The sequence below is a fragment of the Anoplopoma fimbria genome, chromosome 8 (genome assembly GCF_027596085.1).
Source record: "Anoplopoma fimbria isolate UVic2021 breed Golden Eagle Sablefish chromosome 8, Afim_UVic_2022, whole genome shotgun sequence".
NCBI lineage: Eukaryota > Metazoa > Chordata > Actinopteri > Perciformes > Anoplopomatidae > Anoplopoma > Anoplopoma fimbria.
In genome coordinates this window covers 16793301-16819425 of record NC_072456.1, presented here as the reverse complement: position 1 = coordinate 16819425, position 26125 = coordinate 16793301, and the positions used below count along the sequence as shown (strand labels likewise).

The 26125-nt window shown below is 39.7% G+C and overlaps 1 protein-coding gene and 3 non-coding genes across 4 annotated transcripts; 1 reads left to right on the top strand and 3 right to left on the bottom strand.

The window, feature by feature from the left end:
• The first annotated feature begins 983 nt into the window (after positions 1-983).
• On the top strand, positions 984-23469 carry xxylt1 (xyloside xylosyltransferase 1). The gene is made up of 4 exons (XM_054603070.1): positions 984-1596; positions 5972-6119; positions 12783-12915; positions 20990-23469. The coding sequence occupies exons 1-4, from the start codon at positions 1057-1059 to the stop codon at positions 21384-21386; spliced, it is 1218 nt and encodes a 405-aa protein (XP_054459045.1). The 5' UTR covers positions 984-1056; the 3' UTR covers positions 21387-23469.
• Positions 17943-18015, bottom strand: trnat-agu (transfer RNA threonine (anticodon AGU)). Its single transcript has one exon. It is a non-coding gene; the product is annotated as a tRNA-Thr (tRNA).
• On the bottom strand, positions 18342-18414 carry trnat-agu (transfer RNA threonine (anticodon AGU)). The gene has a single exon. It is a non-coding gene; the product is annotated as a tRNA-Thr (tRNA).
• On the bottom strand, positions 18732-18804 carry trnat-agu (transfer RNA threonine (anticodon AGU)). The gene has a single exon. It is a non-coding gene; the product is annotated as a tRNA-Thr (tRNA).
• Positions 23470-26125: the final 2656 nt, after the last annotated feature.

Here is a 26125-nt window from a genome sequence, read left to right as displayed (position 1 = left end):
TGGAGTTATGTGGTAAACAAACAAATGCTCAACAAACCAGAATATGTTTTATATTTTAGATTCTTCAAAGTAGTTGAATGAGAAGGTGTGTCCAAACTTTTGACTGGTACTGTATATTTACATAAAGCTTCAGAAACAGGACAAGGAGGAGGAAATCCAATCCTGTGTAGTATATGATTAGCATTTCTTGTTTATGTTATAGTATCATTGCTGGTGTAGAAACAACCTAACCAAACATTTGACACATCGCTGCAACTCCACTAGTACTTTGGTTGAGTTGTTGGTATACTTAAAAGGAATGTCTGAACCATCACAATAATTAGTATTTAAAAATGTGATGCAACCTGTAGAATCCTAAATGTACAATATAATGGATCAAGAAATGTGTAAAACATCAGGAAATGAAAGTCTATTGCTGCCAGGTCTCATTTTTCCCACTACAACTGAAGGCTGCATGGCTCTGAATACGGCTGGAGCCATAGTGGGCGTGGCTAAAGTTGTGTCAGAGCATTTTGTTGCTGGTAGCTTTAGCTTGAGATGTAGTCCAAAAGCCATATCGCCGTTTTGCTTATCGATATCACAAAGCAATGCAAACGCCGTACTTAAAGAACGGCAAGTGTATGCAACGATACATCAGCCATTATAAAAACAATCAGACAGTGTGTGGCTTGGGGCTCGGATTAAACCAGCAGCGGCGGAGGGCTACTCAACCACTCATAGATAAGGCTAAGCTAACGTAGCATCCTCCTTGGCATGCTGACAAGATGGATCTGCAGAAATCAAAGACGTGAGACAGGCAAGTGGATGCCCTTTTGCCCTTAATCGGATGCCCAATGATATATCTTGTGTATGGGAACACTGGGGAAGTCGGTGCACAAAGTTCAAACCTTTATGACTGTTTTTGGATGACAGCACCATGTCTGTGCATCAAGACTAACATTTGTATTCTTTCTCTTACAGGAACATGTTGGTAACTTACCCAAAAGAAACTATGAACTGGAAAGACACAAAATGGTGAAATTATTCCTTCCATCCTCATGACAACAACAAGGAGATATGGGCATCCTAAGACTGCTTGCCAGAATCATGGTTAGGATCAGTACTTTCAGGTCCTATCAGTTTGTGCTTCTCCTGGCTGCTGCACTTGCTGTTGTAGCTTTTTACTACTTTGGCTCAGAGAGGCAGAACTTCTCCAGCACCACTAAGAGGATCAAGCAGACCCAGGCCACCCACAACGCCAACAGAAATGATGCTGACCTAACCGTGGACACCAGGCTTTCACACCCGGCTGGATTGGAAGAGCAAAGGGAGGAAGATCGAGATGTAGGAGGAGAGAGTGAGGGATTAAGGTCCAGGAAAAGGGACAGTGGTAACAGTGGTGACCAACACTACCACACACTCATGATGTTCACCAAGGTGGACAAGAGCCGGAGCCTGCAGGACAAGTTCAGGGTGGCCATGCTGTCTATGGTTAAATATGGACACTTCAGTGAAGGAGAGGTATTGGTCCTTCATTTTGTGAGCGACCAGGCCAGCAAAGAACTGGGAAAGAGGATGCTGCAGGAGCTTCTCCTTGATGCAACATTTAAGTATGAGGTAGGTAGTCTAAAAATGTGTTTGCACGGTACCATGGCTTTCTTATTTATTGATTGATTTCAATGTAAGAAGAAGAAAACCCCTACAAATGTTTGACTTAATGATGACTTTTATTTCCAGTTGCCTTCGATGTGAATTTGTTGTGGCATTCAACACTTCCGAGTCGGATGCAAAAGAGCATTCACAAGTTCTGACAAGGAGAGTCATTATTGTGCCTAAAAACACCATTTTGACAGACCGTAGGCTTATACCCACACTCAAAGTCAAAGTAAAAAGTCTGACATCACAGACAGGGTTGAGCCCAATAGTCATATGAATAAGGATAACAGCACACACTAGGAAAGGCTTTTCTGAAAGGAATTCATAGGGTTGAATTGTAGACATTTTTGTGTACAGAATATAAAAAAGACAGCTTGACAAGTTTTAGTAGGTCTCCTGACTCTGTTCTCACCTCCACACACCTGGTGGATCGCTGAATGGATTGGGTTTGCTTTACAGGTAGATTTAGTGAAGTTAAAGAACTAACATTCTGAGCTAAGACCTAAGAACAAGTTAGCTGCTATGTAAAGTTGAAACACATGGGGGCAGTGTTGGCTTGACAAACAAATCCCTCTCTAGTGGGAATATCCCTCAGCTTCTGTGTTCTCTCTTCCAGAACGGAGGATTATGTCCCCACACTGTTCCTCTTTGTGTTGCATGCAACGCCAGTCGTTTCTCTTCTTTTTTCATTTGTCACAGAACGCAAGATCATAAACTTGTTTACAAATTACTTTATTACTTTTCCAATTCCTCCTCACCAGCTAGGCCTTTTCTCTCAGGAATATTTCATCATCTACAAAATCTGGTGTTGTTGCAGCTCAGTATTAGCTCAGGCTGATCCCAAGCCTACCTGGGTTTGTTGGAGGTTTGCTCAGCTTGGCATCTTGGCAGTTTTGAGGGGGTCACTTTGCTTCCTCTTCATTTCACTCTCTTTACTCCAAGCTCAAAGTATTGTAGGAGCACAGCAGAAGACTGTGATGTAAAATACTGGACACAATCTGACAAACTGTGAGATGGTGAAGGGCTGTGAGACCTGCTACACCAATATGAAATCGATCTGTTTCACACACTGGTAACACCAGGGTGTTACCAGTGTGTGAACACCAGGGTGTTACCAGTGTGTGAAACAGATCAAAAAAACTGACAAGATCTTTTTCTAAAAACAGCCCAAACGGCTATGCAGAGATTATCTTCCCTCTCATGACTTTCAAGTATTACTCAGCCAATACTAGTCATTGCTCTGTGCATAACTATCAAAGTTAGCCTAGATGCAAAACACATTTGTAAAACGTGTAGCACAAAGTATTGGCAGAATTAGCCAGATGTTGGGGTGTGGTAGAGTAATGCCAAAATATAAAATTGCAAGGGTCCTTAATTAAAGACATTATGAACACATTTTTGACAATAAGAAACATTACTTTTGTTATTTTGACCTCAACTATCAGCCAGAAACCTGTCAGGAAAAGGATAATTCAGAAGCAGTGCTGTGGAAAAACAGTGTAAATATTCTGAGATATTACTGTCTAACCTCAGCCTATGTTTCAGTTAGTGTAGTTGTTGCTGGTAGTGTGTGCTCTCAACACATTGTAACTCAAGTGCACATAGCAGAACCTGACTAATACTGAATTTGACTGCGGAGCAGATAAATCAGCCGATAAAAGCGTATTGCATATCATTTATTGGGGTCAATGTCAGGCAAAAATGGCAAAAAAGTACTGCACAGTGATGCCAAATTAGGCTTGAGGTAATTTAGAAACGGTGTCTGTTTCATGTAGTTTGGCCACCAGAGAGCACAGACATGTTGATACATGTCTGTGTGATGTTTCAGTGTGTAGCTTGGTCACAATTTTTTTCCAAAATATTTATCAGTGGGCTATATGGTTGGGCCATTATTTTGAGAGGGATCTTTTTAAATTTGGTTATTAAAGAATTGTGACAAGTTTTTTTTTAACTCTTTCCGCAATTTTGTGCTTTTTTAAATCAAAGTCAAACGCTCCATAAAATGGGACCAGCCGGATGTACTCCCAGTGGTTTTATAACTGTCATGGGGTCATTCCAGACCAGTGCTTTTAAACATCATGGTTTGAGAAAATGAATCTTGAAATGATGTCTGCCACCACTGACACAAGCACAACTATAAGGACTGCCACTGTCTCCTCTGTCTCTATTGAGGTGCACACAAACAGGCACACACTGAAGTCCTGTCGTAGTTACAGATGGTTGGGGACTCCCCAGGGTTGTATATGAGCATGATGACATCCATGTCTGCTTAACTTGAGCGTCATTTCTTTTAATTACTCATCTTAAAGGAACACAAGGGTAAGACAGCGGTTATGCAAGAATTCTAGCCTCCATCACTTCTCAACAGTGGTAAATTCAATGACCCACTTGACATTTGCAACAAACAGCCCCCAGAGTCACACTGCCCAGAGGCTGTGCCTGTTACTGCTGACCATCAGTCACACAACATACTGGAGTCATGTGCTTCGTTCTGTTCAGTCATCAGCACGGAGAACGCAGTGTTGTGATATGATCCCTGGTTTAACTGTTACCATTACAAAAACAGCAGTCAATTTGTAACATGTAGAATCAGGGGCCTGGGGGGGGGGCCTTAGGAGCCTGGATGTGGCTCCAGAACAAAGTGTTAATATCTTCCCTTCTTAATGGAGAGCCTCTTAAATGAATGTCCTGCTAACAGGTATTCCGTGTACTTTGTAAAAAGCTGCACTCTTCATTAGATTGAAAGATGGGTGCATGATTTTTGTGCTCGGACCACAGAAAGTCGATAAAGGTTATTGATTGGTAAATTACTGTCTAAATGAAAGGAAACACCTGTACATGAAAAGCTTTCCCTGGTCATATCTCTCATTCTGTAATTTAGAGTTGATTTAGAATTAATTAGAAATAGAGTTTAGCAGGCTGGAGTCTTTGCAAGTGTGTGCATAATTCTAGTCTGAAACCAGCAATGACAGTTGCGCTGTGATGGGTGCCGCTTTGCTCCCGAAAGACATTATTGTGCACAACCTTTCTCTATTTATACAAACCAGTTTCCCCTTTGTCTCTTAAATTAGTTGTGATTGACAGTGGGTTTTTCATAATAAAAAACCTTTTTTCTGCAAAGAGAAACGTGGAATCCAGATCAGCAATAAGTGTAAATGGGACGCCCCCTGTAGTGTACACTTCTGTAATGTTTCCAAATGCGTACTACTTTCATATGAAACGGCAAAAATAGATTCTGGTATTAGTCCTGTGATGCAACTGGTATAGTTCATTTGATAAAATGAAAATGTGTCCTTTGCAGTCCCAGTGAGTAAGAATTATATATAAGGACTTAAGTAATATCACTTATTCTTCCCACGGCAGCGATTTATGTGCAGTTACATCACATTATTAACAGCAGTCCGGGACAGCGCTTATTTCCACAAACGACAGAGGGTTTTACCTTAATCTGCCAGGGATCATTAAATGATTGCCCATGGAGGCACATGGGTCTGATTTTTAATATGACAGCCATATTGTCCGGGTTTTATCTGAGGCCTCTAACATAAACACTTACTGATGTCAGGCTTCACCAGTAAAAGGCCAGATTTTTTTGATTTTTTTTTCTCTTCTGGATATACTGTTCATACCAAATCAGCACACTTATTTTTGCTCCTGCCGGAAAGCTTTAATGATAATCAGTGCTTACTGTATTTAAAAAATCCTCTTTCAATAATCTGTAGAGATATCTACTGTACATGTACATGAGAAGAAACTGCTGCTTTACAGCTGTCGTGTGATTTAAAGCTCAGCATTGAAAGGCAATACAAAACAAGAAGATGGCATTTAATGGAATTTGGGTTGTAGTAAGAAGATGAAGCATAATTTGCAGTCAAAACTTTTTAGAGTGACATAAGGTTGTGCTATAAAATGTTTTCTTTTTCTTAAGACACAATGGTTCTCCCACTAGTTGTGTACAGTAAAACACTTGTAAGCAGGTGTCAGATTCCTCTGACTCACTTTCCACTTTTATGGTCAAATCTGCTCACTTTTGAACAGTACCTTCCACTCCTCTGTGCACGCCTTGTCATTTTTGGTCTGTTCTGAGTTTACAGGACTTGTACAAAGGAGTACATGGGTTTAACGCATTGTCTGCTGAAAAGCTTATTTAAAAGAACATTCCCATTGGCTCCAATGTTGGTGTATATCACAACTCATGAACATAGTGCTATCAGAAAATTCTCTATAGGGTGAAATGTACAGTCTCATAAATATCTTAAGTGGTTCCTTATATTCCCAGCTCTCCTGCAGTTGGGACTTTGTTGTACTAACATGATTCCAATGTGTTGATCTTCAGGTGTTATTTCATGACGTGGAGGCTCTCACACAGAAGCTGTTCCCAATTGTAGAGGCCATGCAGAAGCACTTCAGCGCTGGCTCTGGGGCTTACTACAGCGACGCCATCTTCTTCCTGTCGGTTGCCATGCATCACATCATGCCGGAAAGTAAGAAAAAGCATATTTTGTCACATGTCTTTGTCAGTTAAATAACCACAGATCTGGCTTTAAAACTATGGCTGATCTTACAGTGTCTTATTAAGTCATTCCAAAAATGACCTAAGAGGTGTTGGTGACTTGCTTGTTGGTAATATATATATAAAATATTTTATTTTGAGTTTTTCCTACATGCAAAATACATAGAAAACAGCAAAACTGTTGGCTGAGAAAAGACCAATGTATTACATCCAAGAAAAGCATGTTTTATCCATAAATTCTTCATTTAACTTAATATAGCTTTAAAATGATTATTCTTTTCCTTTGGTAGACCATATTTTTTAAATTCACTCAGAAGCTCACGTTTCTATCCTGGCACTGCTGGTGCACAGCTGGAAAAGGCAGCTCGGGCAGGTTTCTAACGGACACGTGGCATGCTGCAGAGGCCCTGGGGAGTGAGGAAGGAAGGATGTGTTCTGACGCTGCTGCCCACATTAGTGCCCCCTGCGTTGGTGCTGACCGATGGCAGCAATCTCCTCCGTTGTGGTTCACTTCAGTGGATGTGCATGAAGGAGCATCCATCCAGAAATTAACCAAACCAATGAGCTTTGAATGAGAAGTAACCAGAGGCACACATATGAAACATGAAGTCTCTGTTTCGCAGACAGCAGGACAGCATTATATTTTAGTTGGTTTTTTTTATTTAAAGTTTTGATTTAGGCATAATAATAAAAAAACATTTTAATAGGGCTTCACAAATCATGAGAGTGTAGTGATGTGTTTTCCACTGAGAAGCAAAGAGCTCTTCAGCAGTCACGTGCATGGAACTATTTTCATAAACGGGGCAGTGGTTGAAATCGACGTGAGCTGGAAGCTCAATTTCTTCATTTATTAGCTTTCCACCAAAGAAAATAAATCCTGCATGTCCACATTTGATGGCTTGACAACCCCTGTGGTAAAATTCAGGTTTTAGCACATCAAAGTATGCTTTTTACATTATTTAGAAAAGCAGGCTATCACTTAAGTTTCAGAAGAGGAAAAAGATGATGTCTAAAGAGAAACAGGATGGTAAATAAAAGATTGTGCTTGGAAGGAATTGTGCTCAGCTGTCAGCTCGGTTAAGTCATTTATGATGAAGCACAGAGTTGTTTTGACTGGATTTTAAACATATTGCCAGTGTGGCATTGGGTGTTTTCTATGACAAACATTTTTTCCTGAATAGTCCCTTGTACAGAGCTGGAGGTGTACGTCTTATGGTGCCCGGTACACCCCAGCTCACTAGGCTAAGCAATATAAAAACCAGGTGGAATTTATTTTATTTTCAAGGAAGGAACTTAGATTATCACAAACAAAGAGGCAGACTACAAAGGAAAAAAAGACATGTGGATGCTGTTCAAATCAAATAAATAAATGTACACTAACCAACTACCACTTTGCTATTTACCCCAAAGGAAACCTAAATGGAACTAAAACATCACCATTAGACCTAAACCAGTCTAAACAGCACCCCTGCTCTTAGTGTTTCTAGCCAATAAAATGATTAGTATATGTGCGATCAGAAACAATAAGCAAAACTATACCTGGCCCAGTCTCCAGGTAGTTAACAAGTGCCTCCATATTAATTAATTAATTCACATATTAATTAACATCTATTAGTCTGAAAACAACAACAACAGCAGACGTGGGGTAAAGCCGTTCACGTGATATTCAGCTCTCCCGACTAACAAACAGGCCTAGTTTTTATAGCTGGACTGGGTGCCGCTCAGATCAAGCTTTTCAGATATCCAAGCAGGAAGTGTGATGGGCAGTGCTTAGCCAGATACCAATCTTTTACAGGGAACCACACATCTGACTTGGCTTACGTCAAAAAAAAAATCAAACACTAAAAGGGTTGGACACATGGGAGGGTTCCGGCTGTGGCCGAAACAGTGACTCACGTTGTGTCCCTGAAATGGTTATTGATCAGCCACATGTGCCGTCTGCTTTGTGTCAAAGTGGTCACACATTTCTATTTAAAGAATCCTTTTATCTCTAAAGGGCATAATGTTGTTGTCTTAACAGAGAGAGTGGGGGTACACTTTTCCTGAAACTCTTCATTCAGCGAGCATCACAGTAGACACAGAACATGACTTGTGATTAAAGACTAACGTGATTTCCACAAATAAAAATAGCAGCTGCAAGTGGGAGGGCTTGAAATTTAACATCCTCTAACTTGTGAAGTGGGAGGCATTCTGATTTCAGCGAGTTTAATTTGGTTGTCAAAAGAGAAGGAAGAAGTTGAGTAAATAGTCAGCACTTTGGCCAGCTATACAGCCTGAATAGGAAAATGTTTGTTCAATATAAATGGGAGATCAAATATTTGCACGGTCTGTATTTTGTTTTTATAAGACCGATGGAGTCTAATTGGTACTCAACAATATTTTTATATGATAACGCAAAACAGCTGTCAATAATATATCCAACATATTTGCTAAAGGAATATATGTGTAATATACTGTGTATGTGACAGTGTTTAGCAGTCAGTAGACAAATGGCTTTCAATAAGAGGACTCTATTTTCACACCATCTGTCCTTGGAGGATAAGAATTGAGATTGCACGATGGAAACATGTTGTAATTAATGATAAGGCTTCTGAGAAACATTGTTTTTGTTGGTGGACAGGTGTTCCATGTTTTGTTTCCCCTCTAGAGTTCTCAACATGCTGGGACTTGAGTCTCTCCTAATACCTTGACTTATATTTTCCACCTCAGGTGGAGTGGCACTGCTGATGTGTGAATTGCTTTGCTAAAGTGAGAAAGATGGAACCTGAAAGCGAGGGAGTAGCTCAACTATTTGTTGTCACCCAAGCCTAAAGTTACACAGCAGATGGATGTCAGAAATGCTGATTTATTGCAATAGTTTTGAGATTCTATCTTTATTTGCCTCTTGACAGCCATCTGTTTTACCTCTCCTTCAGTGCCTCGTGAAATTTCAAGATGAAGCACCAAAAACCTTCTTGCGTTTGTGATAAAATCTTTCAATAATTTTAATTAGTTCCAACACACATTCTATTTCCTTTTGTAAACACTAAAGTCTAACCATTGAAGACATACCTGCTATAATCAGACCTCCCATCCTGTTTCTCCCGAGCTCATAACACAGAGATGATTATTCTTCAACATGGATTTATATTTTATTGATATAAAATGACAATCCAGGGTTGAACATTAGTGTTTATTTTGGATGAGATTGCTCTGGGGCCTCTCACGAGTGAAGAGAGTCGATGTCCCTTACTGCTTGACTGGCACATGTTGAAATGCACATATTTTAAAAATAATCATCCCTAGAATCCCAAATGAAATTTATAACATTAATATCAGAAGTAAACTCTACTTTGATTCAAAGTTTCCCAAAAACAAGACAAAAAAAGCAGTGATGGTGACATTTTGAGTTAATGTTTTTTGTAAAAAACAGTGAAAATGAATTTCAGGTGATCCCTCCTTTATAAAAGGCGGGGTGTTCTCCAGTAAATTTTAGTGTATGTAGACAACAATGACCCTTACAAATAGGCCATAAGTGCTTACATCGGACTAACATCAGGGCTTAATGAGGTTGACCTACTTTCTCCTGAAAAAATGGGATGTTAGATAACAGTGTCTCTGTTGTTTTGTTGCTGTGGCGGAGTTGAGGTTTACCCTGATCTGACCAGAGCCTCAGGCAAGCTCTGAGCCACTAACAACATTGTTCCTGCAATAACTTTATAGCTCCAACGCAACAGCTAAGATTGATTTCAACTCTCGTTATTTCAACGTATCCATTTGGTTCGTCTGTGTTCATCCTCACAAGACCTAGAAATCAGCAGAGATCTGCCATCGTTAAGGATATCTGAGTTTTCTAAATGCTGCTGGGAGGAGCAAAGAGTGAATCCTGATAAATGTATTGATACCAAAGTCGTCACCTCTAGAATATTGTTGCATAATTGCAACAATATTTGCAATTATAATAGACTTACAAATTAAATTCCTTTTTGATTTATGGGTACACTGGCTTTTTATAGGTTGTTGTAGGTGTATTGTTTTAAGGCTTTAAAACTTTAGGTCAACAATACAGTACAGAGCAATTGTGCAGCAATCGAAAGTGACCAACAGCACCACTGAAGACAATCATCTGTGTCGCTAAGTTTTGTTTCACAAAAAAAACTGTTGCTTCCTCTCCTCCTTCAGTTGCTGCAGAGAGGAATTGTAGTGAGGGGAATAATTACAAGTGGGATAAGAAGAAGATTAAAATAAGAGAAATGTACTTTAACAAGTAAGCGTATGGGCCGTATTAAGCCTAAAACTAAGAAATGTGTTTGTTTGAAAAAATGTTTTCTCCAAGTCAGATATGCCTCTTGTTATCTGCAGTCTATGACACCAGACAATTTATAACAGAGGTGGCATTATAACCAACTCCTTTTATCACGTCAAAACAAAATATGTTTGTGAGCATGACGAATGTTCTTAAAATGGGCTTAATTCCAGAAGGCAGCTTTAGCTACGGTGTAAAAATAACGACCAATGCAGACATTGTTGCTTCAGGTATTGACTTGTTACTGTTCTATTGATAAGAAAATATATCAGTAGATCTCTTTTACGAAACATTATTAGGCATCTATGGAAGAGAGTGATGGCTTTACGGCAGTAGTGAAAATACAAAATGTATGATGTGAGAAAGTAGAGCAGATGGCACTGGAGTCTTGTAATTCACTGAACCCCCTTTTTTATAGAAATCATATTATGCCGTGATCAAACACTGCCATACTTTCACCTTCACAGGACTGCCTGTTGAATGATGATCTAATATCCATCCCATCGTCATCACATCACAGTGTTGTAACAACTCCAGGCCCTCTTCCTGTTATTTTACCACAAGTTAAGCCCCGTTAGTGCAAACAAACAGCGTTGACCACTCGGAGATTACTCGTCCAAGCCCCTCTCTGTTGCCACAGTACATGAAGGCATTGTGATGACAACTTCCTTGTTTGGAGAGCACAGAAAACAGGTCGCCGCAGCATTGCTGAGTCAAAATTTTCCACCAAATGTTTCAACAGAAACGGTCACTCAAATATCTTTGCAGCAAATGTGTTGCCCAGCAATGATCTCCCCATAGTTAGATGTATACCTTTTCATTGTTTTGCATTTCAGCTGGCTTTGTTGAGGTCAAAGTTGCTATTATTATTATTATTATTTGTTTCTTCTAAAATTAAGTTGTTGGTGATGTTTGGCCCATTGACTACAGTCCTGCATTGGATACCTTTCTATATTTACCCCAATAGAATAAGACTGGGATGGATAATTGGGATGATTAAACTGCTAAAACACAGGGGTTTTCCCTTATAGTTTAACACTCATAGTAAATTGTAAATTGATTAACTTTTTAACAGTCTTCACATACATAATCTTGGATCTGATGACAAACCATTTTTAGCTAGACACATAATTATTAAAGCCAAACATGATTGCTGTGCTGATTTATAATGACTTTCAAGCAACATTGATTACATTACAAAACCATAGTAGATAAACAGTTCAACATAAAGATTGGAAATTAGCTTTGAGATTAGTCGAGCTAATGTGCAGCTCACATGCTGCCATGAGGATGAAGGTGAAATTCAATTTCCTCTGCCTTGTTTACACATGTACTGAACTAGTGCAGCCTCTGTATTTGCATTCAATTAATCTCGTCATTACATACTGGAATAAAGAATGCTAAATATTTTCCCTCTGTATCGTAGAGTATACATTTTGTGCACTTGGAATTATAATTAGTTTACAAACTCTACACTTGCTAGTTGCTGGATCTCAACAAGGCTTTGAAGAACTAAAATAGATCTGAAATCATGTTAAATTGAGCTCTGAAGGCCCATAATTCAGCTCATTATTTTAAAGTTATCTCATATTTTAAGTCCTTCAGCACCAGTCCTACAAATTCTGCAGTTGTTAAACCAACCTTCTGCTAATAAATGTTATTTTTTTGTATATGACAGTTTATGTAAAGCTGACAAGTGTTTTCATCAGTTTTTCCTCGGACACACCATTCCTGAGTATTTCCCAACCTTTCGTCACCATGCCTACCAGCAAAACATAGGAAGCTGAAACAATGAACAGATGAGGGCCTGAATATCCTGGATACTGCTGTTACCATTTCATCCACAAACAACTGTGTTAATAATTTACTGTATGTTCACTCACAGCTGTCAAGCGTTCCCTTTTCATAGACATGCTCGAGTTTGCAGCATTTCTCGCAACAATTTATAGACAGTTTCAAGCATTTTCCTTTGTTAAGGTCAATAGAAATAAAACAGAAAGCAAAAGTAAACACCACCGCTGAGCAACCATTTAAGTGTGTTAAGCTTGCCAAGAGTCTAGTCAAAGTCTGTCTTACTGTGTATTCCTGGAAGGAGTGGATAGGCAGGCAGTCTGTTACTGGATGAAATTCAACCTACATGCACAGTTGACTTAGATCAATCAGACAATTTTAAATATGGAGAATTCTTTTTTGTCATTTTAAACTTGGTTAAAAATGAATTATCAGTCATCATTCACTCACATAGGGCAGGCAACCAAACCTCAATCAGTTTACACATGTTTAGAATAATCATGGATGTTCTTACATGTTTTGATTCTGCCTTATTAATGTATTTTGCTCTTCTCTCAGACCTGACGCGCATAGTGCAGCTTGACCTGGACCTGAAATACAGGACCAACATCAGGGACCTTTTCCAAGAATTTGACCAGTTTCCTCGAGGAGCGGTAATAGGGATCGCCAGAGAGATGCAGCCAGTCTACAGGTAGGCACAACACATCAGATAGTTAGTGATGCAAATTCATCAGGGCCACACATAAATACTTTGTGATTAAAATGTGTTCAGCCAAAAGTCTTTGAACATACGAATCCCTGGCCTAACACAGGGAGAAATTGAATAGATAATTATCCCTGAAGTCCGTCATTTGGCTGTTATACATTCATTTAATTGATTTAAGCTACACATGTCCTAGTGCAGTTGTGACTAGGGCTGAGTATCAAGACTCAAGGCTTTGTTAGTAAAGCATGGACAATTAGAAAATGTTATGTACCAGAAATGTAATGCTTGGTCAGATTCTTAGTGGTGTTTTCTTAATCTTTGGACAGATATCTCCTGATTTAATTCATACATTTAAAAGATGATTAAGTCCACAACAGCCAGACTGATAACAGTCTTGTCTTCTTGTTTGGATCACTCAGTGTATCTTCAATATGAGTTGGTCCATGCTTAATCTAGCTTAAAAAATTAGAAAGATCATCAAACTGAAAAGTTCATTTTGCAATGCTGATATGCTTTATTTATTCATTGAATTGGTAGCAGCCACATTAGCAATATTATCTTTATATCTTTTTGTCTCTTTCCAACTACTGGGATAAAAGCCACCATACTAATCTCATTCACTTGTGTTGACCCCAGATGGATTGTCGTTTTAATGGGCCTCACTTGCAAATTCACAGTTATTTTTCTCTCACAGTTTCTAAGTGATAAAGAACAACAGAAGCCGCTCATACAGACTCAGATTCACAAGAACCTCAGCAGTGTTAACAGCCTGTCAATTCCCAACTATTTAAAACAATTTAAAAGTTATAATGGAATATTTGAGAGAAACAAAGTGGCTTTTCTAATGATCCGTGTAATGATTGTCATTCCAGGGTTTTCATGACAAAAAAAAAAACATAACCTCAAACATTTAATAATGGTAAATTATAGGGTGTCGATTTAAGACACACAACACTGCACTCCTAAATCTGTATAGTATGATGCTTAATCTCTCATTTTAGTGTGGTTCAGCTTTTGCATAATTCCTATGCAGAATTTACTGAATGTGTGACAGAAAATGTTACTGGAAGCCCAGGGTATGTTGAAGTGTAATGTGCTGCTTGCACAATGCAACTGTCGGGACTTTGAAAGAAATTTGAAACTCTGCTGTCGGCTCATGTTGTCTACCCCCATTAATTATAAAATAATAGTTTCCATCGTACAAAATCAACTAGCTACAAACCGGTGAAAACCATTATTTTACCTCTTTGATCAATGATAGCAGACATGAAGTCACAGTTGCAAGATAGTGCAACACTGACAGTATGATTTGCTGTTTTCATGAATAAGCTATTTTAAGTCCTGCATGTCAGACAAAAAAATTGAGATTTGGCAGAATGTAAGCAGCAGAAAAGCTCCTCTGGTTGGGAAATGTTTTGTTCTCATCCTGTGATTCAGAAGTGTCTCCTGTCTCTTTGTTAAACCTGTCAGGAGTAAATAAACAATCTTCTCATCCCCAAAACTGACAAACACACTGATAGGATCCATATTACCTTCTCTAACTGGCACTGTTCTCTAAATGGCACTGGCACCATCGTTTTTATCCTCGATAAACACAGCTCATACCTTAGCAAATTGCCCGCTGGAAGTATCCGTGTGTACGAGTCACAACACGTATTTAAAGGTATCATTAGGAGTTTAGTTAGATTTGTATTCCTGGATTACTGGTGCCAAGATAACTTTAACCATGGATCCAGAAATTGTCAGCCATGGAAAAGTTGTGCCTATCTTGTTGAATGGGAAGAAAAGTTTTATTTTTAATTCCTACAGTTGAGATAAATTTTGTCTGTTATCAGGCTCAAGTCAGATAAACTCTCCGTACCATCCGTCCTGTTTTACACCTCCTATCAGCCAGTTTTTTTGTGTGTGTGCGTGTGCGTGTGCGTGTGTGTCCATGTAATCAAGGGACTTTCAAGCTCTTTGTCCCAAAGCTGATTTTTCCGTCCCTCTCCAAGACGGCAAAATAAACATGTCTGCTTCATTTAGACTACGTCACTGATTTCCATCCAGCCACAGCATCAAAACAGGATGTCTGCGTGTGTGTGTGAAAGTTTGTGTGTGTGAGAGGGTGTGAAGCATATCAAAAGTCATGCCCACCAGTATCTCTAACCAATACCTGCCTATCTAACTTGCACTCACACCAAATGTGCATGATCCCTTTGTAACCATTGTAAGTCTATGGACATTGTAGCTGATTATCAGAGCTCGGTCAGATCGCAGACGTCTTGTCAGGCGCTGCTGAGGCGTTTGATTTTCTATATGCTTTACCTCCCATAGTGTCTGTGTATGTGTGTTTAACTACATGAGGTAAGGTCAGGTGGGAGGTTTCAAGTAGCAGTTGTTTACTGGGATAAACATGCAGCCAGGTGGTTTCCTTCCGGCTTTAAAAGCTGCGTATGAATGAAACAATGAATCAGAACATTTGATTTTAGTTAGAATGCATATTAAGACTATTATTCACAGCATCCTTATCTTCCGTACATGTAAACATGTTTAAGTTTTCCTCATATACTCTTTTAAACACTTAACCATATTAACCATATTAATATCATATTTGAAGGCATTATGTTTTCAGTGTTATAAATGTACAAGTATCTTAATATTACTTTTTCCGAAGTTTACATTCGCAACTTATTACTTACTTATGAATTACAAATAGTCTTTTGTTGAATTTGAATTCTTGCTGCTGTCCTTGTTTGCAGATCATTTGTAGGAAGAACCTCCACTCTGTAACACCACTGCACAGCCATTGTGGAGTGTTTTTTTGTTCCAAAAACTCAGGAGTGTTACCACTGCTCACTAGCGAATTGCGTCATGTCAGTTTCAGCATTCTTCCAGTTAAACTTAGAAATATGGCAGCAGCAGATACCTAACATTAAAGGAAGTTGGATTGGGGCAAAAAAAACATGATCATGACACCTCTAATGTACACTATTATATAGTATGTCATAAAGGAAATTAATATTTGTGTGTGAATGTGAGACAAAGCTTAGTCTGCATACTGTAAATGTTGGTGATGTCAGGTTTCTGCGCAAGTAGTTTTTTCCTGCCAGACTCCAGTTGGCACCAGCATCTCCAAACAGATCTGTATTTCTGCCATACCACCGCACTGAATCAATGGCTTACTAACCATGGGAATCTCCTGCCAATGTTGTTCCTGTGGCCCCTGACACAATCATTTAAAAACACACAGTGACATAGCAGGAGTTCGTGCCTTTTAGCATGCACAGCCTCACTGGCTGAAATGAAAGGCATGCTAACAAAACTTTCACACAAACGGTGTTCTCTGTCTTATGTAGACCAGTATGGGTGTGTATGAACATGTGAGGGACAACAACTCGTTCTACCAGCATATTTGAAGCACATTCCAGGACAAGCAATAGTTCTTCATCCCTCTTGTTTTTAAAAGGAAATTTAAAAAGTAACTGAGATTTAAGGGATGTTGATCGATATCAACGGTATAACATGCTTTAATTTTTTTTTTCTTCTAAAAATTACATTTGAAAAAAAGTTGGGGCTGTATTACGAGTCATACATTAAGCAGAGATACATTGTAGCCTAGGTGAAACATTATTTCATGATGGCTAGCTCAAAAGTGCATAAGAGCCAAAGTAAATAATTAAGATCGCCTTACTGGAGAGAATATTGGACTGAGAGACAAGCTATCCAAATGTGAGATTTACGTAATGCTATAATCGAAGTAGTTCATTTTCAGATTTATTATCAGGGTTGTCTTTTATTCAGAGCAAAAGTAGATTCAGCTGGAAAATGTACTGTGCTGCTGTACTGCACACCAAAACACCCCAGCATCGTTACACTGTCAAAATAATAGCCAGTGGTCAATGGACTTGGTACTATTTACATTTTCACACTACGTATTAGCAAAGTATTGTGTTCAATCCTCTCACCTGAAGTGTTTTCCTGTGTTGAGTCGAGAGGGCTCTCAAACCCACTCTGTTTTGGTGCTAATGGACAAAGCATTATGTTGGAGAATGCATCCTCCCACCAGCCGCATTCAGAGAACATCCTGCCACAGAAAAAGCTCATCCTTAGAAAAAATGCCCCATGTCTTTTCCCAGCAGCTGCTTTGTAATGTTTTAAAAACCCAGGAGACAAGTCCCACTCACATAAATGTCATAGCAAAACCACAAACACAACACAACTCAATGAGAGACATTAGCCAGAAGCAATTCACGCTCTTTTTGCTTTGTGTAGAGTCTCCGTTATGCGATGCATCCCACTTATTCACACGTTTTGCTCTATGTCATTTGCGTACCTCAGAACCAGACTTCCTTTTAGGTTTGTTTGAGTGTATTGGTATAAAGGAACAGAAAAATCTGCGGTCATTATGACGGAGAACACAGCTGCATTTTGTAATTGAACTTCAAATCTCACCATTTCTCAAAGGCTGAAGCAGGAAAAACTTGATCTGAAAAACATGACTAATGTGCAGTTTAATAATTTAATTTTAAATGATCCATATACTGTAATATTAAAGTTATCCCAATGCTCCATTTGAAGCTGATGCAACTGGAATTTAGTTGTGCTTGCACAATGACAATAGGGTTTTTGATTAATTGATGTTTTATATCAGCACACAAATTATTATGTAATGTTGGCCAAACTTTTTATGTTTTTTGTACAGACTCACAAGCAGTGGTGTATGCAAGCAATCAACTCAAAATTGTAATATAAGACATTTCATACAATCTTGCCAAAAACAAAATCAGTCTGACCAATCTTTCTGCCCAAGTAGCAGCGGCTGAGTGGCGACGAGGTACGAGGTAGAGGGGTTTGAACCACCAACTTTGTGGTTACGGGACAAGCGCTCTAATCAGTCTGACCAATCTTTCTGCCCAAGTAGCAGCGGCTGAGTGGCGACGAGGGGTACTTGAGGTAGAGGGGTTTGAACCACCAACCTTGTGGTTACGGGACAAGCGCTCTACCTCATGTGCCACAGCCGCCCCAAAATTAGGCCTCAGTGAGAATTGAACTCACGACCCCTGGTTTACTAGACCAGTGCTCTAACCACTGAGCTATGAGGCCCTGTTACAAAAACAAAATCAGTCTGACCAATCTTTCTGCCCAAGTAGCAGCGGCTGAGTGGCGACGAGGTACTCGGTGTGAACTGGAAGTTCATAATAATAATAATAATAATAATTAAGCCTTTATTAGTCCCACAATGGGGAAATTATTTCTCTGCATTTAACCCATCCCGGAGGAGCAGTGGGCTGCAATGAAGGGGAGCAACTTGGGGTTAGGTGTCTTGCTCAAGGACACCTCGGCATGTTGCCGGTAGAGGGGTTTGAACCACCAACCTTGTGGTTACGGGACAAGCGCTCTACCTCATGTGCCACAGCCGCCCCAAAATTAGGCCTCAGTGAGAATTGAACTCACGACCCCTGGTTTACTAGACCAGTGCTCTAACCACTGAGCTATGAGGCCCTGTTACAAAAACAAAATCAGTCTGACCAATCTTTCTGCCCAAGTAGCAGCGGCTGAGTGGCGACGAGGTACTCGGTGTGAACTGGAAGTTCATAATAATAATAATAATAATTAAGCCTTTATTAGTCCCACAATGGGGAAATTATTTCTCTGCATTTAACCCATCCCGGAGGAGCAGTGGGCTGCAATGAAGCGCCCGGGGTTAGGTGTCTTGCTCAAGGACACCTCGGCATGTTGCCGGTAGAGGGGTTTGAACCACCAACCTTGTGGTTACGGGACAAGCGCTCTACCTCATGTGCCACAGCCGCCCCAAAATTAGGCCTCAGTGAGAATTGAACTCACGACCCCTGGTTTACTAGACCAGTGCTCTAACCACTGAGCTATGAGGCCCTGTTAGCTGTTTTGTTAGCTGTTTGCCAAACACACCGACAAAACATAAAAGTGTGCAAACTGTTTTACTCCATTGTGTCTCTGGGCTCAGAGTAGCAGATGGGGTTTGGCGATGCACTCAGCTGTGATATCCCTTAAGTAGTGAGTGAAGAGTCAGCAGGCAGTCAATGGCAGTATAAAACAGGCAATAAAAGCTGTTTAGAGAAAGTGGGAGTCATCGCAACCAGGAGAGATCCTTGGGAATGCAGGCATATCTAGCCACCAAAAATATTATGCAGTTTTCCACCGCAGAATGCGACATTAGCCGTGGACAGACACAGAGGTGCACACTCTCTCACAGACGAATGCATGCATGCAAACCGGTTGCATGATCCTCCAGGTGAAGATACTAAAACGCTAATAATCTGGTTTATTAAAAGCCTAGCAAACCTATTGTTTGTAAAATGTCTATATAAGTAAAAATATATAATATTAAATAACACAAGTAAATTGTGTCTATATGTGTAAATCATCTCTTAATTTCTAACCACAAAAACCTGTTGCATATACTTCTGTTAACTCTGGCATTACTGTCTTTCATGTCTCATAACCGCTAAGCTGTCAGTCTTATATTACGGCCATCATGACACTTACAAGCCAATGTGGTATTCTGCTGTTCTGACATAAGAAAGTGGAACAGAATGGAAAAGTCTGTGTAAATGTTCCTTTACTGACTTACTCACCCTGAATGTGTCTCTGGGCACGTAGACCCAGTGTGTGTCTTTAAAGATGATAAATGCTCCACAGAGGCCACGAGTCCCCAGCTACCAAACCAACAGATTGTATAAAACTGTGTGGACAAGCTACAGCTGCTGAATATAGGTCAGCTATAATATCAAAGCGTGACTCAGAGAATCTGCTGCTCCCACCAGATTTGATCAAGCTGCACAGAGCCAGAGGTACCCTCGACACTATTAATCATACTTATTCCACACATTTTTTCCCACATATGTTTATCTGCATCAACGGACGGAATGAAGAATACATTGCCATACAGCAAGCAGTCCACTTCAACAAAATAAAAATAGTCTCAATAGACTTGATATAAGTATTAAAACCACCGCAACATGAAAGCACTGTTGTTTCTCCCATATTGGTTTTATCTGTTCGCCTTGAAAGATAAGATAATTAAACTAATACATACTCATACATCAGGGGTTGAATATTAAAACAAACACTCAGTGCTTTAGAGGGGAAATATCCTCATTTGCTGAATGCAGATGGACTCTCCCAGCTTTGGTGAACTGAACTGGCCCTTTCCCAAATATTTCTTCCCTCTTCTCACAACTCCACTTCTGACAAGTGTACTTTGAACATCTGGTCGAACTCTAAAATGCTCCCATATATTGTAACCTACCTAGATCCAATTTACCGTGCAACCTACAAATACAAAAGGACTGTTGCTGGCTCATATGTTAGTCAAGTGTGCCAAAAATAGTGATCCTTTATTACACTTGTATTGCATAACAAAGCATGTGCCATCTATTACACTAAACCAAAAGTTCACCGCCAGAGTAAACTTTGAAAATAAGACAATATACCTTACCTTTGTGTATCCAAGTAACCACTGTGCATACAAATGCTTGTTGAATGAAGCTCTGTGTGTCATTTAGCTACTTAAGAGTTGTGTTGTGTTAGTGGTGTGTTGGCAGAACACGGTGCTGAGTTGGCACAAGCGTCTGGCACTCAAGCACTCTGACACTCCTGGACCAGCCTGCTTTTGGCCAGTGCTGTTTGTTCAGCAAACGTGGACTGAAACAGCGTTGACCCTCACTTTTCTTAATGTGCAACAGCCAAAATATACATACGAGTTAGGCATTTCACTATCAATGTCCAGGTTCCAGACGGTGCAGAGCGATGAGTTCAGATTCAGAAAGACATTCTTTTTTTAATTAGTGTTCTTGCACTTGAGGTGGTACTGGAAGTTTTCTAAGGACTACCTGGCAAGCTACTGTGGCTAATGAGCTAACCTCCCAGTTAGCAAGCTAGCTCAATTGCTAACCCTCACAATTATAAGTTTATTCAAAAATTGGATGTACTTTGAGTGCGTTTTCACGACTGACAGCAAACCGTGGCTCTTTTGTAGGCATTTTATTCTCTAACAGAACACTGTTATTTTAATGTGAACCTCTCTGTCTTTCCTTAGACACACCTTCTGGCAGTATCGTAAGGAGAACCCTAAGACCAGAGTAGGCGATCCTCCTCCTGAGGGCCTCCCGGGCTTCAACAGCGGCGTAATGTTATTGGACCTAGGTGCTATGAGGGACTCAGCACTCTATAACCAATTGTTGGAGCCTAGCAATGTGGCCAAACTAGCGGACCAGTATCGCTTCAGGGGCCACCTGGGGGACCAGGACTTCTTCACCATGATAGGCATGGAGCATCCTGACCTGTTCTATTCGCTGGCCTGTGGCTGGAACCGGCAGCTGTGCACCTGGTGGCGGGACCACGGATACGGAGACGTGTTTCAGATGTATTATCGATGTGAGGGACTTGTCTATATCTACCATGGGAACTGTAACTCTCCTATACCAGATGACTGATGCTGGAACCGAAAAGGAGGCTAAGACATCTACAATATAGTTTAGGAAATATGTTTCCTGCTTTTTGGAAGGGAGGATGTTGACTTATATGGCAGTTTCTTTTCTTGACCTCAATAATGCCAGTGTAGTCACAGACTCTGCCCCCTGCTGGCCATGGGGCCCATACAAAGTTACTACAAATATGGTGTACATATGTGTCATTTTAGAATACATTTTGGTCACGTTGAAAGGCCTGCGTTACAGCAATGCAAGGAGCTGCAATAGTTGGAACACATCTCTTCAGGCACAGAGAAGATGAAATATGATCTACGAAAGTTCAGATGCATTTATTTTAAGGTTTAAGAGTAGAAATACACTGATCATGTTACATAGTAAGCTAGCCGGAACTTGTTCTTGCCTGTATTTGATTGGCCAACAAAGCACCTTACTGATAAAGGCTCTCTCCGAAGCCACATGGGCGCAAGGCACAACACACTGCCACAGTTCCTTTCAAACACATCTTTCTGCAGATAAGACAGGGGGGGGAGGTCGGGGTTAACAATTGTGGCTGGGTTTTTTTTTTTTGCCCCTGTGTTTGAAGTTTAGTTGAGGCCAAACACTCACGTATCAGAAAGAGTGAAGTGCCGATGTACACAGTGACCTACTTTTTTCTTGCTGTGCTCCCTGAACTGCCACTCGGATTCGAAGAAATGTCAACACTCAATATTCATCAGTCAGGAAACTGTCTGAGGCGATGCACACTTTAACACACATGTACACACAGGGAGAGTGAGGGGGCCGAATGGCCTGCCCTGCACCACCAGTGGAGTCAAAGACAGGCTACTGAAGACACTTGAGAATAAACATTATCGCAAATCAATGCGCTTTCCTTGAAATCACCCTGAAGCTGGTCAATATATTTTCTGGCTCCTTCAGACAAAAACATTTTAATGTCTATGGCTCTAAAACAGATGGAACCGTTGAATCAGAGTACATATTCAAAGATAACTTCCATTATCAGTTTCCAATTGCACTTTATAACTTCAAAACACAATCTTTATCATTAAGTGTTGTGTTGATTAGACAAAGTGTAGATTTATTTTAATTGCATTGATTTTTATTTTCGTTTTGAAGTGCTCTCCAGATTTTGTAGTTTTTGATTGATTTCCCGCTATTCAGGCAGCAAATCTTCATAGTGGTGCATTTCTTGACTAAGAAAGTATAATTGTTTGCTGAAGAACATTGTATTTTAACTATGTTAACTATATTTAAAATTAAACCTAGAAGAAAAAATGCAGACATGGACACTGTGAAAACTCTGCTGCCAACTCTCAATTCTCCTGCTGTTATGAGAGTATCTTTATGTCGGTAGAGTGAGTTATTTTTGATCACAACTGCAATATAACAGTTTAAAAAAACAGAACAAGAAAAATGCAATAAATAATGCAATGTGATGGATTTCCTAGAAACATTTAAAGTTTATTTAAGTTGGTATTTATAGTGTTTTTAGAACTGAAACCACTGGCAAAAGATAGAAATAAAACTAATCAAAAAATGTATGTGATGCTCTGGTTGGCATATTGCAAAACTGTGGAATATAGCCTACACATTTGATCTCCCATGGTCTTGACTAAGAGACCCTCTGGGTTATGCCAGCAATTAATCACTCACTCACTCATCTCCTTTGCGCCTGCTGGCACATTGGGCAGCAACAAAGTACCTCCAATTCCTTCTGTCTTTGGCCAATAACCCTAATCCAGCAATGAATAGATATTATTAATTAGAATTACCAATTACAACACTTTCTCTATTACCTTTTATAATAAGTATCATTACATATCTGTAGTTCTTTCCAAATAAATAACTGTGTATAACTTGGGAAATTGAAAATAACTGGAAATTTATGATGGTTTGCAGTGAGAATAATCCGGTTTGTGAAAGCAGCTTTAAATGAAGCCAAACATTTTTAATGAATGTTAAACTCAAATTCTTTCATAGACGGCCTTCCTGTGACACAAATACAGTAAATTTCCTGTTTTGTTTAGACGTTTGTCTCTACATTATTTCACAACGGTGAAATTTTGTTTCTTTTGTGTGATCAGCATTCAGAAATAAATTATATGATGTCACTTTTTTGAGGTGTTTTTCTTTTATGTACAGTAATATTGCAGACATTAGTTATTATTCTTTCATCTCTCAGTTATTAAACAGCTCACATGAGAGAGGAACTTTTGTTTGATGTGTTATGAGGAAGAGCTGAAAACACATCCTCATTAAAAAGGGGATGCTTTTAGTCACTTAAGGGTTGTAATGAGGTGGTAAAAAAACACTGTGTTAATGGCGTGCCCTCTCATTTCTCATTATACAGGTGTGTGTCTGCTCTGTGGTAGACATGACCCATTTCTGTCACACAAATTTGCAGACGCAGGCAGCGAACGCTCCATAGACAGAAAAAACAACATCAATCAGCCTTGACCCCTGAATGTGCTGACATTAAAATAACCCAGTTTATACCTGAAGCTAAAATGCATCAATATATGCAGGAATATAATGGTATTTGTTTTGTCTGCAATTAAATAATTTTGCTCCTTTGGAAAATGTCCTGTTGGTTCTCATACAACATTAAACGGTTACAATCATGAAGACAGTTAGTGAGGAGGATTCAGATTCACGCATTTCTAGCTTTTTTATCTGACGGCAGATATTATGCCTCAGATATTGTATCTTGGGAATTTCATAAGTCATCTTAAAATAAGGAATATGCATGGCCCAAATCCCCATATTTGTATACATTTAAACATTTTAGCGGCAGGTAAGCAAGCAACAAAGTTCAACTGTTCATCCCATATTGCAAAAACACACTGCGCCATTAACAACATGGTGTTTTGAGATTTACCTTCAGGCGAGCAGCAGAAACAGCAGGCTGGCATAGATTTTAACAGCAGTAGCACTGATGTCTTATCCAAGAAACGCAAACAGCTCAATGTAGAGCTTAGTGCGACTCCTACAGCTCGACGGTGGAGTGAACACAAATGCTCTGCAGAATCTATTGCTGCTGTGACAGCTAATCATAGATGACTCAGAGTCAGGAGCCCACTCTTGTTCGTATGGCAACAAGTCAAAAACGCTGTTTAAACAGGTGATCCACTGACCTGGTTTTTCTCGGTGAACCACTTCCAGTGTTGCTTTTAACATACTGAAACTCTTTTATACTTTGGCAGTGCTAGCAGACAGCACGGACACGTTCACTTTTCTTGAACTAGTTGGTGTGAATGCTGTAATACTAAAATATTTGCCTTAAATTATCTCTTTCTTGTTAGCTGTCACTGTTCGGTCTGGCAATTTGACACTTCTGAACTTGACTAATATCCATGTTGCATTGCTCTGTTGTTTGCACTGTAATGCTGTTAGCATCGTTATCTGCCAGCTTGGCGTTGCCATGTTGAGAGGTATGTGGAGGTAATCCCTAAATCACAAAGATATTAAGGGTCCCTTATTTTATTTATTTGACTTTTTAATTTGACATTTATAGGAGCCCTGGCTCATTGCAATTACTAATGCACTCACTACTGTGTTATGCACAGCTTTTAGTCTCTCCAAGTCTAATTTGAAGGCTCTCCTTCAGACACCCACACATCCAGTAAGTATGTCAAACTATTGAAGTGCATTTGGCTGAGCACCTTTGTAGCTGAGGGGTTACAGTTTATGCCATATATCCGCAAAGTCCCGGGTTAAATTCAGGCCTTGGGGCTTTTTTTTTGCATGTCATACAGCCCCTGTTTTCCCCCTATTTCTACACTGTCATATGTCCAAAACAAAAATCCCCCAAAAATATATTTAAAAAGAAGAAGAAAAATGCTTTTGCAGAAAGAGTAAACTAATTGAAAATCTACAGACTTTGCAAACATTCAGTCCAATTGGAACCTTCAGACCATATCAAATTAAAATATATATATTGACTTCACTGATTGTGAATTCTGAAACGCATTTACCTGACATGGTCTCTACATGATCTGTGATAAAGTCTCTGGACAAAATGTGGGCCAGAATCTTCCTGAGTACTCTGTCTCTTTTGGTCCCTTTGTCTCTCCCTCTCTCTCTCCTCTCTCTCTCTCTCTATCTCTCCCTCTCTCTTTCTGTCTCTCACCACTACTTAGCTTTTCATTGCAGTCTGTCCAAAAAAAGGCTGACAATGAGCAGCCTTCTTGCTGTATTAAGCCGTGGACTGATTCCCTGGTGCTGTGTGCCAGTTCTAACAACACTATCGTCTTCTACTAATGCCTCCTTATTATATTACTCCACAATATCTTCACAAAGCACACAGTTGTTTGCAGCTGTATTAATGCTCAGAATTTTGAATACAGCACTTTCAAACTGAATAAAACCTTCCCGAGAGAACAGTACAGAAAAAGGACAATTTACTTATCCAAATGTGCAGTTGCTATTACCATTAAAGAAGATCTTCTCTCTCTCTCTTGTTCATCATGGTCCTATTTTACACCTAAACTTGTACATATGCATAACAAGACACAAATTAACATGCACTCACACACCACCACCATCTGTGGTCCTCAGGGATTGCTCTGTTTTCCCCCTCTCAGTGTCAGAACAGCTGTAAGTTATAAACAAGAGAGAAGATTATGATAACAGCAGAGGGTCCTATCAGCCAAATTGAAATGAAACCAAATTGGGCCACTGAGTGTCAACATAATTTCTGCTGCTCATTACTTTAAGTACCTGCAGGTCTATAATCATGTGTG

What these genes read in the sequence shown, in the direction of transcription:
- xxylt1 (XM_054603070.1), top strand. Translation starts at nt 1,057, where the DNA reads ATGGGCATCCTAAGACTGCTTGCCAGAATCATGGTTAGGATCAGTACT. An exon ending in ATGCAACATTTAAGTATGAG is followed by an intron (nt 1,597 to 5,971) that starts GTAGGTAGTCTA and finishes GTTGATCTTCAG; the next exon opens with GTGTTATTTCATGACGTGGA. An exon ending in GAGATGCAGCCAGTCTACAG is followed by an intron (nt 12,916 to 20,989) that starts GTAGGCACAACA and finishes GTCTTTCCTTAG; the next exon opens with ACACACCTTCTGGCAGTATC.